Below are 17,519 nucleotides of genomic sequence, written 5' to 3'. Positions count from 1 at the left end.
TTTCTTTTTGATCAAGGATCAGGCAACGAAGAAAGTGCTTTATCGAGGTAGATGCGTTCGAGGGCTCTACCCATTGCTTCCGGAGTGTCAAAGATTCAATAAACGAGCCTACGGTGTTGCCAAGCTTTCGTCAACCCGATGGCACGATCGATTAGGCCATGCCTCTTTTTTTAGTTGAAAGATTTCTTAGGAAAAATAAGCTCCCGTTTGTTGGTGAGCGCAATATTGAAACAGTTTGTAATTCATGTCAATGTGCTAAGAGTCATCAGTTACCCTATCCTTTATCAATTAGTGTGTCTACAAAACCATTGCAATTAATCTTTTCTGATGTTTGGGGTCCTGCCCCTAGCTCTGTTGGTCGACACACTTACTATGTGAGCTTTATAGATGACTACAGCAAATATTCCTGGATCTATCTTCTTAAGGAATGATCCGATGTCTTTCAAGTCTTTCAAAACTTTCAAGCTCTCGTTGAGCGCAAGTTTGACAGCAAGATTATTGCTGCTCAATCAGACTGGGGGGGAGAGTACGAAAAGTTGAACTCTTTCTTCCAAAATCTTGGTATTTCTCACCATGTATCATGCCCTCACGCTCACCAACAAAACGGCTCTGCAGAACCTAAACACCGACACATTGTTGAGGTAGGACTAGCCCTCTTAGCCGGCGCCTCCATGCCCCTCAAGTTTTGGGATGAGGCTTTCCTCATGGCTGTCCACATCATCAACATGCTTCCTAGTCGTGTTATCAATAATGAGACTCCAGTAGAGAGGCTTCTTCATGTCAAACCTGACTACAAGTCACTTCGTGTGTTTGGCTGTGCGTGTTGGCCCAATCTTCGTCCCTACAATAGTCGTAAGCTCATGTTCCGCTCAAAGCAATGTGCGTTTCTTGGCTATAGTTCACTTCATAAAGGTGTCAAGTGCCTTGACATCTCCACCGGCCGTGTCTATATCTCTAGAGATGTGGTCTTTGATGAAACCAAATTTCCTTTTGCTGATCTTCATCCTAATGCCGGCGCTAGACTCCGTCAAGAAATACTTCTTTTGCCACCTCATCTATCCGGCCTTGATCACGGGGGAGAAAATAATTGTGATGATCCAATGATGACTAACCCTCCTAACCATGCACATGAGCTTTGTGATGATGCAGGAGAAAACGGAAGTGAAAACAGAGAAGAAAATGATGCACAAATTACTCCCCAAGTGCCATATTTCATGTGTCACGATGGGGGGAGCAAATCTGCCTCGGAGTGCGCTGGATCCTCCTCGGGATCGTCGCAGGAGCAGCAGCACACGCAATCTTCGCCAGGATCTGCGCGCGCTGACACGCCAGAACCGACAGCGGGTCCGCCCGCCCGTGCGACCGGCAGCGACTCCGCGCGTGCCACGCGCCCATCCGCGGCTGGAGCTGACCCCGCGCCTGCCCCGCACCACTCAGCACCCGACAACTGGCAGCATCCGGGTGGTCAAAGCGGCACGCTTTTTCCGGATGAATCGCGCTGCTACAAGCGGCGCGTTGAGGCATGGCTGACAGGCGCTGAATCCAGTGCAGATTCGCGCGGGCCCGCGCAATCACGTGCGCCTGACGAGCCGGTTGGGAGGCCGGGATCTTCTGCGGCGCATACAGCACCTGGTTCACGGGCCGAAGCCACAGAAGATCCGGGGCGAGCACGAGGCGAATCTGCCTCGGAGTCTGCAGCGCCCAGATCTCCTGCAGTGTCCGGAACTCCTGTTCCTGGCCCAGGATTTTTTGTGGCTGCCGATTCTGCTGCATCATTACAACGACAAACACGACTACGACAAGGTGTGATCAAACCTGTTGATTATAAGCATATAACAAAATATGGCCTAGTTTGTTCTACAAGTGAACCAGGTGAGCCAACTACACTTGAGCAAGCACTTGATGATGAAAAGTGGAAAAAGGCAATGAAGGAAGAATATTTGGCACTTGAGAAAAATAAGACGTGGCATCTAGTCCCTCCACACCAAGGTAAAAACCTTATTGATTATAAATGGGTCTTCAGGATAAAAAGGAAATCTGATGGAACCATTGACCGGTACAAGGCAAGACTTGTTGCAAAAGGTTTTAAACAACGGTATGGAATAGACTATGAGGACACCTTTAGTCCCGTTGTTAAAGCTGCAACCATACGCCTGGTTTTGTCCATTGTTGTTTCTAGGGGCTGGAGTCTCAGACAGCTAGACATTCAGAATGCGTTTCTGCATGGCGTTCTGGAAGAGGAGGTCTATATGAAACAACCTCCTGGGTTTGAAGATGAAAAAGCACCCTCATTTGTATGCAAACTTGACAAAGCACTTTATGGGTTAAAGCAAGCACCAAGGGCATGGTACTCACGCCTCTGTCATAAGATGCAGACACTTGGCTTTGTTCCTTCCAAGTCTGACACGTCACTGTTCATTTACAATAAACTGAACACGTCCATATTTGTTCTCATTTATGTTGATGACATTATTGTTACAAGTTCATCTGATGAAGCAATAACTGCATTGTTGAAGGATTTGAGTACAGATTTTGCTCTTAAGGATCTTGGAGATCTTCATTATTTCCTAGGGATTGAAGTGAAGAAACATGATGATGGAATTCATCTTTCTCAGGAAAAATATGCCACTGATTTGGTAAAAAAGGCTGGCTTGCAAGGTTGTAAACCCTCACCCACTCCTTTGTCAAGTTCTGAAAAACTGTCTCTTACAGAAGGTACACCTCTCAGCAAAGAGGACAGCACTAAATACAGGAGCTTAGTTGGTGCATTACAGTACTTAACTTTGACACGACCTGATATCTCTTTTGCTGTCAACAAATTATGCCAGTTTCTTCATGCAACCACCACTGTTCATTGGACTGCTGCTAAACGTATAGTTCGATATGTCAAAAATACTTTGAGCATTGGTCTTAATTTCAGCAAGTCACCATCTACCTTTGTTAGTGCCTTCTCTGATTCTGACTGGGCAGGCAGCCTGGATGATAGGCGTTCTACTGGTGGATTTGCAGTGTTTTTTGGTCCCAACTTGATCTCATGGAGTGCAAGGAAACAGGCAACTGTGTCTAGATCTAGTACAGAGGCAAAATATAAAGCATTGGCAAATGCAACAGCAGAAATTATATGGGTTCAATCTATTCTTAAGGAACTTGGTGTGAAAAATACCAAAGCTCCATGTTTGTGGTGTGATAACCTTGGTGCTACCTATCTGTCTGCCAATCCTGTGTTTCATGCCAGAACAAAACATATAGAGATAGATTTCCATTTTGTCAGAGAAAGGGTTGCTAACAAGCAACTTGACATTCGGTTTGTTCACTCTAAAGATCAAGTTGCCGATGGATTCACCAAGGCTTTGCCCACACGGAGTTTTGAAGATTTCAAGCATAATCTCAACTTGATGAAGTTGTGATTACGGGAGGGTGTTAAACGTAGCATTGTAGAGATAGACTAGGGATAGATGTTTAAATGGTTTCGGTGGATATAACCGAATCCTTCCTCTCTCTTATCCCTTCTTCTCCAAGCAATGTAATCTTAACAAACTCTTGTATGCGTTGTTATCCAGGGAGGTGCGCCCCTGCCATATAAACATGCAACGGTCCCTCCAACGAGGTAAGATGCTTCCCGCATATCGCACAGGTACATCACTTTGATTTGGAGTCCTTATTGTGCTGGAGTTCCACTTCTCACTCTTGGCGTATCTCGGCAAAGGTAGTGGCATAGATAGGCCAATTTGGCATGTCTTCATAGAGCGTTCACACTACCATGAAACTTTTGAATTTGAGTTCCCTACTTACTTAAAGGCGATGAGTCCCCTGGTTTGATTTTATTTCAAACTTTGGGTGAGGAATGGAGGAGGGATGAGTTCACTGCTTAACAAAGCATCATATGCCCATCAATGCTCCCCATTTATCTGTTTATGTGTACTGCTCAATCTTAGTAAAATTTGTATGGCACAACCATGTTTTCCACCTTTGGCATCACAGGATTAGGCAATCACTGACAGCCTGACACCCAATTAACGGTAAATCATGATGTCCCTGATTAATACTTAATTTGCATAAACTTAGCAATTAGGATTAGGTGACCATAGCTGCTCGATTCTCACTATTTGCTGCCTGGTTCCTGCAAAAATAAAAATAAACCATATCCTTCTTTTACCATCTTAGCCTCCAATTTCCCCTTTGCATTCCTTCCCATGCAAACCTGATGTAGTTGTTTTTCCGTCCTAACTGAAATGTTGATCTGCTTATTGGGCTTCTAATTGATTGAAAAGTACTTGATGCCCCGAGCTGAAACTTGGACCAGAACAGTTGAAAGTTTGGTTTATGTTGGGTATTGGTACAAATTTGAGTTGAAAGTTCCACTAAAATTCCCTAGTTCAACCTTGATGAATATACAGCTGGATGATTAATCTGTATGTTGTAAGTTGTAACTAGAACACATGTGTGTAGGCTGCTACGCACCTGCCATCTGATGGCTATTCAACTGAGCAAACAAACCAAGATATAAGGATATAATGGCAGCTCAGGAATTTAGGCCTCAATACTTGACCCTACTCCTGATTTCTATGTTGCATAGCTCCATTATTCTAAATTCGTTAAATATCTTCTATACCAGTATATATTAGAGAGAGACGTTTGTCATTGTGAAAGCATATTAACATACCTTGTGTATTCATTTTCAGGATTCACCTTTTGCCATTCTCAAAAACAAGTCACCCTGGTATTTTTTGGTGGAGCTCCGCCCTGTGCGTGCAATTTCTTCAGTTTGATGGCAGCTGTTCTAGCATCTTTGCTTGGATCATGTGCCAATAAGTTGAAAGATATCATTATTGATGAGGCCATACTAATCTTAGGGGTGGAAAGGAGCTCACTGAAGTGCTGCGAAGAGTAGAACTAATACGGTGTTGCATACATGATGCTGAGAAAAGGAGGACAAAAGAGCAAGCAGTAAACAATTGGCTTGGTCAACTGAGAGATGTTATATATGATGTTGATGAAATCTTGGATGTGGCTAGATGTAAAGGAAGCAAACTACTTCTTGAGCACTCTTCATCATCAACAGGCAAATCAGTTACATTGGGCCACGTCATGATGTTGCTGTTCGGATTAGAAGATACAAAACATTTTGCATGACAACTGGTATGTCATGGAGCTTCATGTATAAATTGCAGTCATATACAGCACAAGACCTTTTTCAATTTTCAGCATCAGCAAAATTTCCGCTGCTGTCTCAAACCAAGCAAGTTTCAGAATTGCAGGTGTTCTTGCTTCAATAAAGAAATACTGAGAGGGAGCTCAGTTTCTCTCAATACAGAACATGTACACGCAGGACGACGCGGCGGGCTTGGTTAGTTGAGCTATTTTCAAACTTACTCTGGTGGCATGCTTTTAGCTTGTTAATTTCATCTTGCAAAAAGAGAAAAAGAAAAATATCTGTCAATATATATGAAACCTCTACACGCTACATGCATATAATTAATCTACTAATGGAAGCAGGCTGGATCTGGCAGGTCCTTGTCACCTCAAGTTTGACATATCCTTGACTCCTTGTGGAATCCTTGACTCCTTGTGGAATCTCTTTGCAGATCAGCTTAAGCTATCCATTCATTGGCACGGACGAATGCTACTTGCTAGTTAATTAAGCAGTATGTGTTGACAATAAGCCAGTGGGCAAAGCAGCTAATGGGCACCTCGCCAATATCTTTCTCACCTTCCCAGCTAATGGCCATCCTTCGTCTTCGCGGACTCTGCTATCTAGCCTGCAGTGTTTACGCAAGCAGGGGGAGGGGCTGTAGCAGCTATTAATCAGATCTGGTAAGCTATTAATTCGTTCTATTCTTCTTCTACCTCTCCAGTTAATCAGTGTGCGTATGTATGCATGCTTCCTTCCTTACCTGCTGGTCTCCTTGCAGAATTCTGATCAGTTTACTCCAGTGATCACCACCGATTCAAATGGACCTGTGGAGGGCTCCGATGATCTTCTATTCTCTGTTTTCCTTGTAGCTTGCGCCCAGCCCTGCGAGATCTTGAAATTGGCAATTGGCTCACCATCAGGGCAAACCGTGTCCTCCATATGATCACTGTTGATTATCCCTTATTGGAATAGTGGTTTGTAAGGTAAATACTTGCTATCATACTTTCATATATATATATATATATATATATATATATATATATATATATATATATATATATATATATATATATATATATATTACTACGATGGAATAAATTGCCATCATTTCTTGTCCAGCATATGCAAAACAAATCAAGGGTAGAATGGATCAGACAAACAAAAATATAGTTTATGATTAATATTTGTACATATTGTAACTCAATGCAACATTTTTTTCTTGGTTCTTTATGTATGCTTCTATGCGGCTGCTGCCATTTATGACCCTTGAGCTGAGAAAAGCAAACCATTAAATCATTTTAATATACCAGAGAGAAGCAGAAAAAATGTAACTACAGAGTGCTAGTTCAGGAATTTAGACCTCAATACCTGGCCCTACTCAGGCCATTGTATCTGTATGTACGTTGCATAGTTTCATTATGCTAATATTTCTTAAATGTTAACAGCAACTAGTAGTGATATCTGTTCACATCTTTTGAGTTAATATTGTAAGAAAGTTACTAATTCTATCTCTATGTCTCCTTATCTCTAACTGAACACGTTTACACTTCTAACAAATATATATTTACTGAGACTTGTCTCAGTTCAAAGCATGTTAAGATACCTTGTGTATTAATTTTCAGCCTTTGGTTATTGCGATGCCGCAATTAAACAAGCCACCCTGACCCTGGTGTTCTTTGGTGGATATCTCTAGCGCCGAGTTTGCCTCATCCATGGCGACCATACTAGAAGCTCTGCTTCGATCATGTGCCAGTAAGTTGCAAGATATCGTTACCAATGAAGCCATACTAATCTTAGGGGTGGAAGAAGAGCTCGCAAAACTGCTGCAACGAGTTGAACTAATTCAGTGCTGTATGTATGATGCTGAGAAAAGGAGGGCAAAAGAGTTAGCAGTAAACAATTGGCTTGGCCAACTGAGAGATGTTATATATGATGTTGATGAAATTCTGGACGTGGCTAGATGCAAAGGAAGCAAGCTACTGCCTAACCACCCTTCATCATCATCAAGCAACTCGGCTGCATGTAAAGGTCATTCGGTTTTCCCTTGCTTTCGTAACATTGGTTCACGTCGTGACGTTGCTGTTCGGATTAGAACCCTCAACAAAAAGGTAGAGAACATTTCAAAGGACAAAATATTCTTAACATTCAACAGTAGTGCACAACCTAATGGAAGTGGTCCAACATCCAAACTGATAAGAAGTTCCAACCTTGTTGAGCCCAACCTTGTGGGAAAGGAAATCATACATTCTAGCAGGAAGTTGGTGGACTTGGTGCTTGCAAACAAGGAAAAGAAGTCTTACAAGCTTGCTGTTGTTGGAACCGGAGGAGTCGGTAAGACAACACTAGCTCAGAAAGTATACAATGACCAAAAAATAAAAGGAAGCTTCAAGATGCATGCTTGGATTTGTGTTTCGCAAGACTACAGTGAAGTAACTCTTTTGAAGGAGGTGCTCCGAAATATTGGTGTGCATCATGAGCAAGGTGAAACCATAACTGAGCTGCAGAGAAAGCTTGCAGAAACAATAGAAGGAAAGAGTTTCTTTCTGGTTCTAGATGATGTATGGCATTCCAATGTATGGATGGATCTATTAAGGCCTGCATTACACAAAACAACATCTGGAGTAATGTTGGTAACCACACGGGATGATCAAATTACAAGGAGAATAGGCGTAGAGCATACCCATAGAGTTGATCTCATGTCCGTAGAGGTGGGATGGGAGCTGCTTTGGAAGAGCATGAATATTGATGAGAAAGAAGTGCAGAATTTAAGAAACACGGGGATTGAGATTATCCGTAAATGCGGTTGCCTCCCTCTTGCAATCAAGGTTGCCGCCAGTGTTCTAGCAAGCAGGGATCAAACAGATAATGAGTGGAAAAAGATTTTGAGAAGATATGCTTGCTCCCAGAACATGCTCTCTAATGAAATAGAAGGAGCTTTGTATCTAAGCTACGATGAGTTACCATATCGTCTAAAGCAGTGTTTCCTTTATTGTGCACTGTATATTGAAGATTCTACCATTCTTTGCCGTGTAATTACCAGGTTATGGATTGTTGAAGGCTTCATTGAGGAGCAACAAGGCCAACTTCTAGAAGACACAGCAGAGGAGTACTACTATGAGCTAATCCATCGGAATCTCCTCCAACCAGATAACGGATATTTTGACCAGGCTGAATGCAAAATGCATGACCTCTTAAGACAGCTTGCTTTGAGTATATCAAAAGAAGAGTGTTTTATTGGTGATATTGAAACATTAAGTGGTGAGAATATGTCAAAACTACGACGAGTTACTGCCGTGAGTAAGAAGGATAAATTAGTGTTGCCTAGCATGAATAAGGTGGAAGCTAAGGTGAGGACTTTCTTTACTGTTCATAGTCCACGGAGCATTGAGGATTCATTGTTCAAGAGATTTCTGCTTCTTCGTGTTTTGGTACTGAATTACTCACTTGTACAAAGCATTCCAGATTATATAGGAAGACTGATACATCTACGCCTACTTGATCTTGATTATACTGGCATATCTTGTCTTCCTGAATCCATTGGCTCCCTACAAAACCTTCAAATTTTGAGCTTGAATTATTGTGATGCTTTGCACAATCTTCCTTCGGCGATATCCCAATTGTACAATTTAAGATGTCTTAGTCTTCTTGATACAAAAATAAATCAAGTTCAGAAAGGGATAGGAAAACTGAAGTTCCTCACTGATTTACGAGGGTTTCCGGTTGGGGCAGGAATTGAAAATGCTGATGTACAAGATGGATGGAAGTTGGAAGAGTTGTCATCTTTGTCATTGCTGAGGTATCTTACGTTGGTTAAATTGGAAAGAGCGGCTTGCCATAGTACAAATACATTACTGACGAACAAAAACCATCTAAAAGGACTAGTACTGGAGTGGACATCATATTCAGAAGATGTTAGCACCGAGGAGGTCTTTGAGCAGCTAATACCTCCAAGCAGCCTGGAAACCCTACATATTATTGGATTCCTTGGTCGGCAGTACCCCAACTGGTTTGGTAACACCTGTTTGTCCTCGCTGGCACATGTGACCCTTAGAAATCTACGATGTGTGGATCTTCCACCTATTGGCCAGCTACCCAACTTGAAATTTCTAAAAATTGATGGAGCATATGCCGTTACCAAGGTTGGCCCTGAATTTGTTGGTTGCGGGAAGGGTGATCCCCTATGCAATGAATTAGTTGCTTTTCCTAAACTTGAATGGTTAGGCCTCAAGCATTTGCCCAACTGGGAGGAGTGGTCTTTTTTTGAAGAAAAAGAAGAAGCAGAAGATGCTGATGATGAAGGGGGAGCAAATGGAGTTGCTGAGATTCGAAAGGACGACGCCCAATCTGCAAGGCTGCGTCTGTTTCCTCGTTTGGTGAGGTTGAAACTTGAAGGCTGCTTAAAGCTGAGGGCTCTACCGCGACAACTTGGAGAGGACACTGTCAGCTTGAGGAAGCTCGAATTAATTAGAACAAACAACTTGAAGGCCGTGGAGGACTTCCCACACCTCACTGAGCTCCTTCATATTGACAAATGTGAAGGCCTGGAAAAGGTCGCTAATCTCCCTCAAGTGACAGACCTGCAAGTACGTGGTTGTCTGAACTTAACCCGTGTAGAGGGGCTGGGCAGTTTGCAGCAGCTGGGGCTGGGCGAGGATACGCAAGAGATCTCTTCCCACTGGGTGCTTGGGCTTCAAAACCAGCACCAGCGACTTCATGGCGAAGACCTGGATGTCTACTCGTTGTCTACCAGTTAGATGTCTCAAGGTATATATGTACACTGTATACTGGTTGGGTATTTTGTATTGCCTTTGATTCTCTTGACGTTGATTCATCTTCTAACAATCAATTTTTGGATGTACCTTGTATGCCATTTTATATGATTATGCAACCGAAATGATTAGATATATTGTGCTTGTACATATCCCAACAGAACTTTGGTTAATAGATGTCGACACCAGCAGGGCGGAAGATTGCAGGTGCCAGGTCATTAAGTGTTGTATAATGGTGCTCTAAGTTGCTTATGTGTGTTCTATCTCTAACTAACATGCATTGGAAACTCATATTATTGTATAAATTCTCATGATTGTCCTCTTAGAGTTGCTTAAATTCTCACGATCGTCCTCTTAGAATTTATAATATTGGCATCTCCATTAACAGATATGAGTAATTATAGATGTTGAGGCATTGATCTCTTATTCAGACAAACCACACCCAGTTCTGTATGTGGTGAAAGACTACAAAATGGGTTTTTTCCGAAAAGAAGACTGCAAAATAGTAGCTGTGCTCATGCTAGATCTCAGCATATACAAAATTGTACCGACGTGTTTGTGATCCCCCCCCCCCCCCCCCCCTGCTTTGCCCACAGAAAAAACATCAACTATGTAACACATTTCATGTGATGGGTGCATACTTCGTACATATGTCCATATCAAGTGCTTGTCAATTGCCATAGCTTCTTACTTATCATTTCGGTCTGTTTCGTTGGCAGCATAGGACTGACGGCGCAGTTTGCTTCAACGGGAAAAGCATCAGATGTACTAAGCTGAGGATGCCTGCCAATCCTGAAGATGCGCAAGTACCATGATGGATGTGTAGCGAGCTGGTGAAGAAAGGAATTCCCCTGCTTTCCTTTGGGCAGGTGCACTATAAATACTGTATCGAACTTCGTTTTGTTTATTTCTGAATTTGGGCCACAGGGCTTTGCTGTACTGAACCTCCTGTCTGTGTGGTATGCTTTCACATTATTTATTCCTGAATTTGGGGCTGGAGGCCTTTGCTGTACTGAACCTCCGTGGAATGGTTTCGTTCTTTTAGTTTAACCGACGGATTTCGTTTTGTGATGATTTAATTTATTCATGTACTGGAGGATGATGAATTTCGTTTTATTTTGTTTCTGAATTTGGCCTTTGGCTTTGCTGCACTGAACCTGTGTGACCTGTATGTATGGCCAAACCTCTGTGTGTGTGTGTGTGTGTGTGCGTGTGTGTGTGTGTGTGTGTGTGTGTGTGTAATCCTGAGTTGCAACAATAATAAGAAAGCTTGTTTCTGTAATTAATTAGTGGAGCTGAAGAAGAATAAGGGAAGTGCAGAAACTACTACTGCGCGATGTGCCATAGCCATAGTCCATTGCACATGCTCCTCAGTAGTTGTACTTTCTCTTCCTTTCCGAGGTTAATTAGTGCAATAAGATTTGCACTAGTAGTTTAAAGTTTCTTCAGAAAAAAAATCAAACTATCAAACTCTAAATCACTGAACAACTTAGTGGGAAGTCCATTTGAATGCCCCAAAGGCAGGCGATGTTGAAGGTGGTGGGCTGTTTAATACTCTAATAAGTTGCTAACGCACGCAAGCTGCTCGAGCAAATTGAGGCGAGAAAAACAGAGGAGGGGCAGAGCAGGACACACACAGATTACACGCTACTCAGGACACACAAGGTTACTGATGGCTACAGCAGCAGATGCAGTTCGCCGTCACCCACAGTGCACCAACACATGGGCACCTTCCCTCCAGGTTTTCACAAGTTCATATTACAACTACTTTACACAGCTAGCACTCTATTTATACTAACTAAATACTCCCTCCATCCAAAATAAGTTTCGTGGTTTTAGTTCAAATAGCTTGGTCCACTCATAGATGACAATGTATCAGGGAGGAAGGATTTCTCTAGCGCCTTGATGAGGTGGACACATTAGGTACAACAATGTATATAAACTCCCATTGGAAGGAGAGGCGAGCGTCCAGCGCCACCTCGCGAAAGGAGATCTAGCGCCGCCACCGCCGTCGCCCAGCGCCACGGAATCCCTCCTCCCAGGCCCACCTCACCCCTCCTCCCCATCGCGTCGCTCCCGCGAGCGACTAAGGGGCGAATTCTAGCCACCGTGAGTTCGGTCATCTTCGCGCATCTCCTACCCTCGTTGCCCCAGGGCAAAGCCAGGTCGGTGCAGACGGCGGCGGGGCTCGCTCCTCTCCGCGCTCGAGCTGTGCGGCGTGGGACAGCGGTTGGGTGATGACGTGGCACTGATCCAGGGCGTGGCGGCGCCTGGATGGGTTTGAACGCCCGTTTGGGTCACGGGGGGATGGACTGGCGGGACCCTGCGTGGCCTCGGCGTCGACACACACAAAACTGAGTCGGAAGCTGAGACATTCCAGTAGAATAAAACCTACTCCTTTCGTTCCTAAATATTTGTCTTTCTAGATATTTCAACAAGTGACTACATACGGAGCAAAATGAGTGAATCTACACTCTAAGATATGTCTATATACATCCATATGTGACAGTTCATTTGAAATATTTAGAAAGACAAATATTTAGAAACAGAGAGAGTAGAAACACGGTTTGATATTTTGGAGACGCTTCTGAATCTGAATGCCCGGGATGGAACAGTGGCAATTAATGTGGAGGGCGGTGGGCTCCTAATAAGTTGATCGAGAGAGTTAACTAGGTAGCTAATGCAGTGTCTAAGTTTACTCATCCGCAAAAAAAAAGTTAAACTGTTCACAAGAGAGCCCCAAGTAGAGTTATCTCTTTCAGCTTGAGGTATTAGTAGCTTGTGGTTGAAGCTGAGTCGGAAGTTGAGACATTCCAGTGTAAAAACTAGAAACACGATTTGATTTTTTTTCGAAAAGGGGGTGTATCCCAGCCTCTGCATCAGAAAGATGCATACGGCTCATATTATTAAAAAAATAATCCAGTAACAAAGTCTCGGAAGATCGTAGTGCATACATAAACAAAAGCTCAAAAGAGGTAAGATTCAAAGCCACAACCGGCTGGCAAAACAATAGGAGCACTACATGCCTATCCTATTACATGACCGCCATCCAAACCGATTGAAAATATCCCGAGCTACCATCTCCCATCGGGTAGACGCAGTAACCAAACGCTCCCTGGCCTCCGTCGGAGTGAGTAGCGACCACATACGGATGAACGCCGTGGCCCTGAAGATAACCTGCAAAAAGTGAATGTTTGTTGATCTGTTAAAGACTAGATCATTTCTGCAGTTCCATACTGCCCAAAATAAAGCACAAACGCCAACCCGAATGTGTCTTGCAGTATCAGAATCAACCCCATCAAGCCATGTTCCAAATAACATGTTGATAGAGGTGGGCTGATTAATATTAAACGCAATATGAATCGACCGCCATAGAATCTTAGCCAACGGACAATCGAGAAAGAGGTGTTTGATGTTTTCGTTATGATCACAAAAGCTACATCTAGACGAGCCCACCCAATTGCATTTTGCAAGGTTATCCTTAGTCAAAATGACTTGTTTATGCACAAACCACATAAACACTTTGATACGTAAGGGTATCTTAACTTTCCAAACGTGTAACGTGGTAGGGATGACGCTAGAGTTAATGACATCCAGATACATTGATTTGACCGAGAACACACCGTTCTTAGTAAGTTTCCAATGCAGCTGATCTGGCTGCTGAGACAGCCGGACTTCCATTAAACGTCTAACGAGATGGAGCCAGGCCTCCAACGATGTCCAACTAGCGTCCGTCTAAAACTAATATTGAGGGGAGCGGATTGTAAAACATTTGCAACGTAGGCTTCTCTACGTCAAACAATGTTGTACAATGTAGGATATTGAAGTGCAAGGGGGGTCTCCCCAAGCCACGTATCCTCCCAAAACCTCGTAGTGGCACCATTCCCAACAATAAATTTTGTCTTGTTGAAAAAGAGTTGTTTAACTCTCATCAAACCCTTCCAAAAGGGTGAGTCGGAAGGCCTCACATTCACCTGAGCCAAGGTTTTAGCACAAAGATACTTATTACGCAAAATCTGTGCCCAAGTAGACTCCGTCTCAGATGACAGCTTAAATAGCCACTTGCTAAGGAGACATATGTTTTTGACTTCCAGATTTTCAATACCTAGACCTCCTTGATCCTTAGGCCTACAGATAATATCCCACTTAGCAAGCCTATACTTTCATTTAAGCTCATCATTTTGCCAAAAGAATCGAGATCGGTAGAAATCTAACCTTTTCCTGACGCCCACCGGAACCAGGAAAAAGGATAAGAGAAACATAGGCATACTGGTAAGGACCGAATTAATCAGAATTAATTGTCCTCCGTATGACATGAGCTTCCCTTTCCAACAGCTCAGTTTCTTTTCAAAACGATCCTCGATGCATTTCCACTCAATATTAGTCAGCTTACGATGATTGTTAAATAATAACGAGAAATAAACGAGACAGAGAGACACGGATTTTTACGTGGAAACCCTTGCGGGAGAAAACCACGGACGCACGAAGGCGCAATCACTATGAGGAGGAGTATTACAAGCACAAGACGACAAACCCTCTACGTGCTAATCTGGTGGAGATCTCTCTCATCTATTCTATGACTAGCTGGTACTATATAAAGGGGCAAACAACTCTCTTTCTTGGTGGACACGAAACAGAGTTGTAGTCATGCTACGTCTGGCACGGTTGGCATGTCGTAGTCCGGTAGGACTTCATCTGTAGTACAACACTTGTATGGGATTCGGAACATAATAAAATAACACTCCACCTTGAGACGAAATCCCTTACAATAATCATAGATAGCATCAAATCCTCAATTAAAGTCATCACAAGTAAACCTTGTGCTTGGAAACGTCCATAGGACTAATAAACTTCTCATGAAGTCATATTGAGCAAATCAATCAGTAGGTCGTCCAGAAAACAGCACAACTATCAACAAAGCAGACTAACAAAACTTGGTCTCCCAATAAAAGTCTGAGTCTGTGCCACTGACCCCAAAAACTGAAACTGCTCAATCATCAAATGACATAAGTCATCATATCTCCTGTGGTGCCTGAACGAGCGCATAGCTCATAGTGCAACATCTTGGTGCACATCGCATTGTGAAGAACTCATCTCACGGAATCTGAACGTGCTTCAAAACAGAAAGCACAAACCTCGGCAAACAATACTCATGCAAGAGCATATGGTACGGATGGCATCGCGTGCACCCAAAAACTGCCGACTTGTAATGGTTAATGAAAATCCATGACATGGTCATAAACTGTCCTTGTAGAACAACTGTCGGATGAAGGAACCATCTTAACATGCAACAGAGTTTCAACTCTGCAATAGACCCCTCTTGAAAGAGCAAAGACAACTGAATTGCACTTGAAACTTAACAGCGCTAAATGTTGTAGTATCTAGCAGAAACAAATCAATCTCCTTCTTGCACCTCAACTGATTCTCATCATGAACATGAATATCAAAACAAAACCTTCACATGCATAACAGCAAAATACTATGGAGAGAATAGAGTATATGCTGGCTACCAACGGGCTTAATAATTACCTCCTCCATACCCTTTTTTTCTTCAAATAACTGCAGCAATATTGCATCCATTATCCCAACAAACCATAATCCCCAAAACTCCACCTTGAAGAAAAATACTGAGTGCATCCTGATAATCGGCTTGTGCCAACAACACTCACATCTTGACTTGCCATAGGGTAAACTTTATGTCATGATCCAACAACGAAAGGGTAGTAAATCGATGAACACAAGTAGTACAAGCCAAAGAAAAATTCCTGACAGAATTTAATTTGCGGAGCAAAGAACAGAGTAAATAGCACCTGATAGTATTAGACAGTGGATGTAGTAGATGAACGAAGAACAAAACTAGCAGTAATAGCCTCACATAGAGTAGTACTAATAGCAGATTAGATCAAATCAGATTTGCATCTCGAGACTTGAGCCTGGTGATCTCACGTGGAGTAGCAGAGCAACCTTTGTGAGCAAAAGCAACTTTGGTTGATGTACTAGTAGCTGCTTGGATCAATTGATGTGAAGCAACGGCAGCAACAGCGTAGCCTGGTCGGGACTTGATCCCGTACGTGGACAGGAAGAGGTGGCCGCGATGGAACACCAGTAGCGGAACAGCGACTGCCTCGGAGCTGATGCAATACGTGGAGCAGCACTGGAACTCGGCGACTTGCGATTTGACAGCAACGGCAACAAGGCGGGACTTGTGGTCGGACGGATCGCCAGCGAATCCTCTTGAACTCCTGTCGGTCTCGGATAAGCAAAGGCTGCAGCGGTAAACCAGTCGATCTCGGCGACTGGCGGCGGTGCACAGACGTGCAACCCTAGTCCTCTCGCTTTTCAATCTCGTATCGATGAACTTGGCTCTGTATACCACTTATTAGATAATAACAAGAAATAAATGAGACAGAGAGATATAGATTTTTACGTGGAAACTCTTGCGGGAGAAAACCATGGACGCACGAAGGCGCAATCACTATGAGGAGGAGTATTACAAGCACGAGGCGACAAACCCTCTACGTGTTAATCTGGTAAAGATCTTTCTCATCTATTCTATAACTAGTTGGTATTATATAAAGGGGCAAACAACTCTCTTTCTTGGTGGACACGAAACAGAGTTGTAGTCATGCTACATCTGGCACGGTTGGCATGCCGTAGTCCGGTAGGACTTCATTTGTAGTACAACACTTGTATGGGATTCGGAACACAATAAAATAACACTCCACCTTAATACTTGTATCCCTTTGCATCAAGGGCACTAATAGAAATAAGATTTCTCTTCATCTTCGGAATATACCGAACATCTGTCAAAGTTCTGATTATGCCATCAAACATCTTGATTCGAATAGAACCTATGCCTTCAATCTTGCATGGTGAATTATCAAAACCCAAAATGGAACCAGCAGAAGTAGTGGAATCAAAAGTATTAAACCAATCTCTATGTGGACACATATGAAAAGTACATGCAGTATCAAGTACCCACTCATCATTGGTCTCGGCACATCCAGCAATAACGATAAGAGCATCATCGGAACTATCATCACGACCAACGTTAGCAGAACTTTCACCTTGTTTGTTACCTTTCCTCTTTTCTTTATTTTGCAACTTGAAACACTCTGAGATGTCATGCCCGTCTCTCTTGCAATACCTGCAATATTTCTTATCTCTGGATTGCGACCGGCCCCTGTAGCCATTTTTACTTTTGCCTCCGTTTCCATTATTGGAGTTCTTCTCCTTTGTCCTGCCACGAACAGATAATTCCTCGGCTTGGGATGAGCTCGAACCATCATGAGGCACCATTGGTTTCATCTTCTCCTTAGAGTTCAAAGCTTCATAAACTTCATTAAGTGTGAGAGTATCACGACTGTATAATATGGTGTCTCTAAAATTGGTATAAGAACTTGGCAGTGAACAAAGTAACATTAAAGCAGTATCTTCCTCTTCATACTTAACCTTCATTGCAGCTAGATCAGATATGATCTCTTTAAATTCCGAAATATGATTCAAAACATTACCTCCCTCGGGTAACCTGTGCAGAAATAATTTTTGCTTCAGATGCATCTTGCTGGTGAGATCTTTAGTCATGCAAATCCCTTCCAGCTTTAACCATAGAGCGG

General features: G+C 43.0%; 1 protein-coding gene and 1 long non-coding RNA gene across 2 annotated transcripts; both read left to right on the top strand.

The window, feature by feature from the left end:
* The first annotated feature begins 5,224 nt into the window (after nt 1-5,224).
* On the top strand, nt 5,225-6,080 carry LOC125547669. The gene is made up of 3 exons (XR_007300723.1): nt 5,225-5,347; nt 5,586-5,814; nt 5,913-6,080. It is a non-coding gene; the product is annotated as an uncharacterized LOC125547669 (long non-coding RNA).
* Nucleotides 6,081-6,834: 754 nt separating this feature from the next.
* On the top strand, nt 6,835-11,009 carry LOC125547668 (putative disease resistance protein RGA3). The gene is made up of 2 exons (XM_048711478.1): nt 6,835-9,898; nt 10,623-11,009. Exon 1 carries the CDS (start codon nt 6,847-6,849, stop codon nt 9,886-9,888), a length of 3,042 nt encoding a protein of 1,013 aa, XP_048567435.1. The 5' UTR covers nt 6,835-6,846; the 3' UTR covers nt 9,889-9,898; nt 10,623-11,009.
* Nucleotides 11,010-17,519: the final 6,510 nt, after the last annotated feature.

Source organism: Triticum urartu, chromosome 3, assembly GCF_003073215.2.
Source record: "Triticum urartu cultivar G1812 chromosome 3, Tu2.1, whole genome shotgun sequence".
Lineage (NCBI taxonomy): Eukaryota > Viridiplantae > Streptophyta > Magnoliopsida > Poales > Poaceae > Triticum > Triticum urartu.
This window is presented reverse-complemented; position numbering and strand designations above follow the sequence as displayed.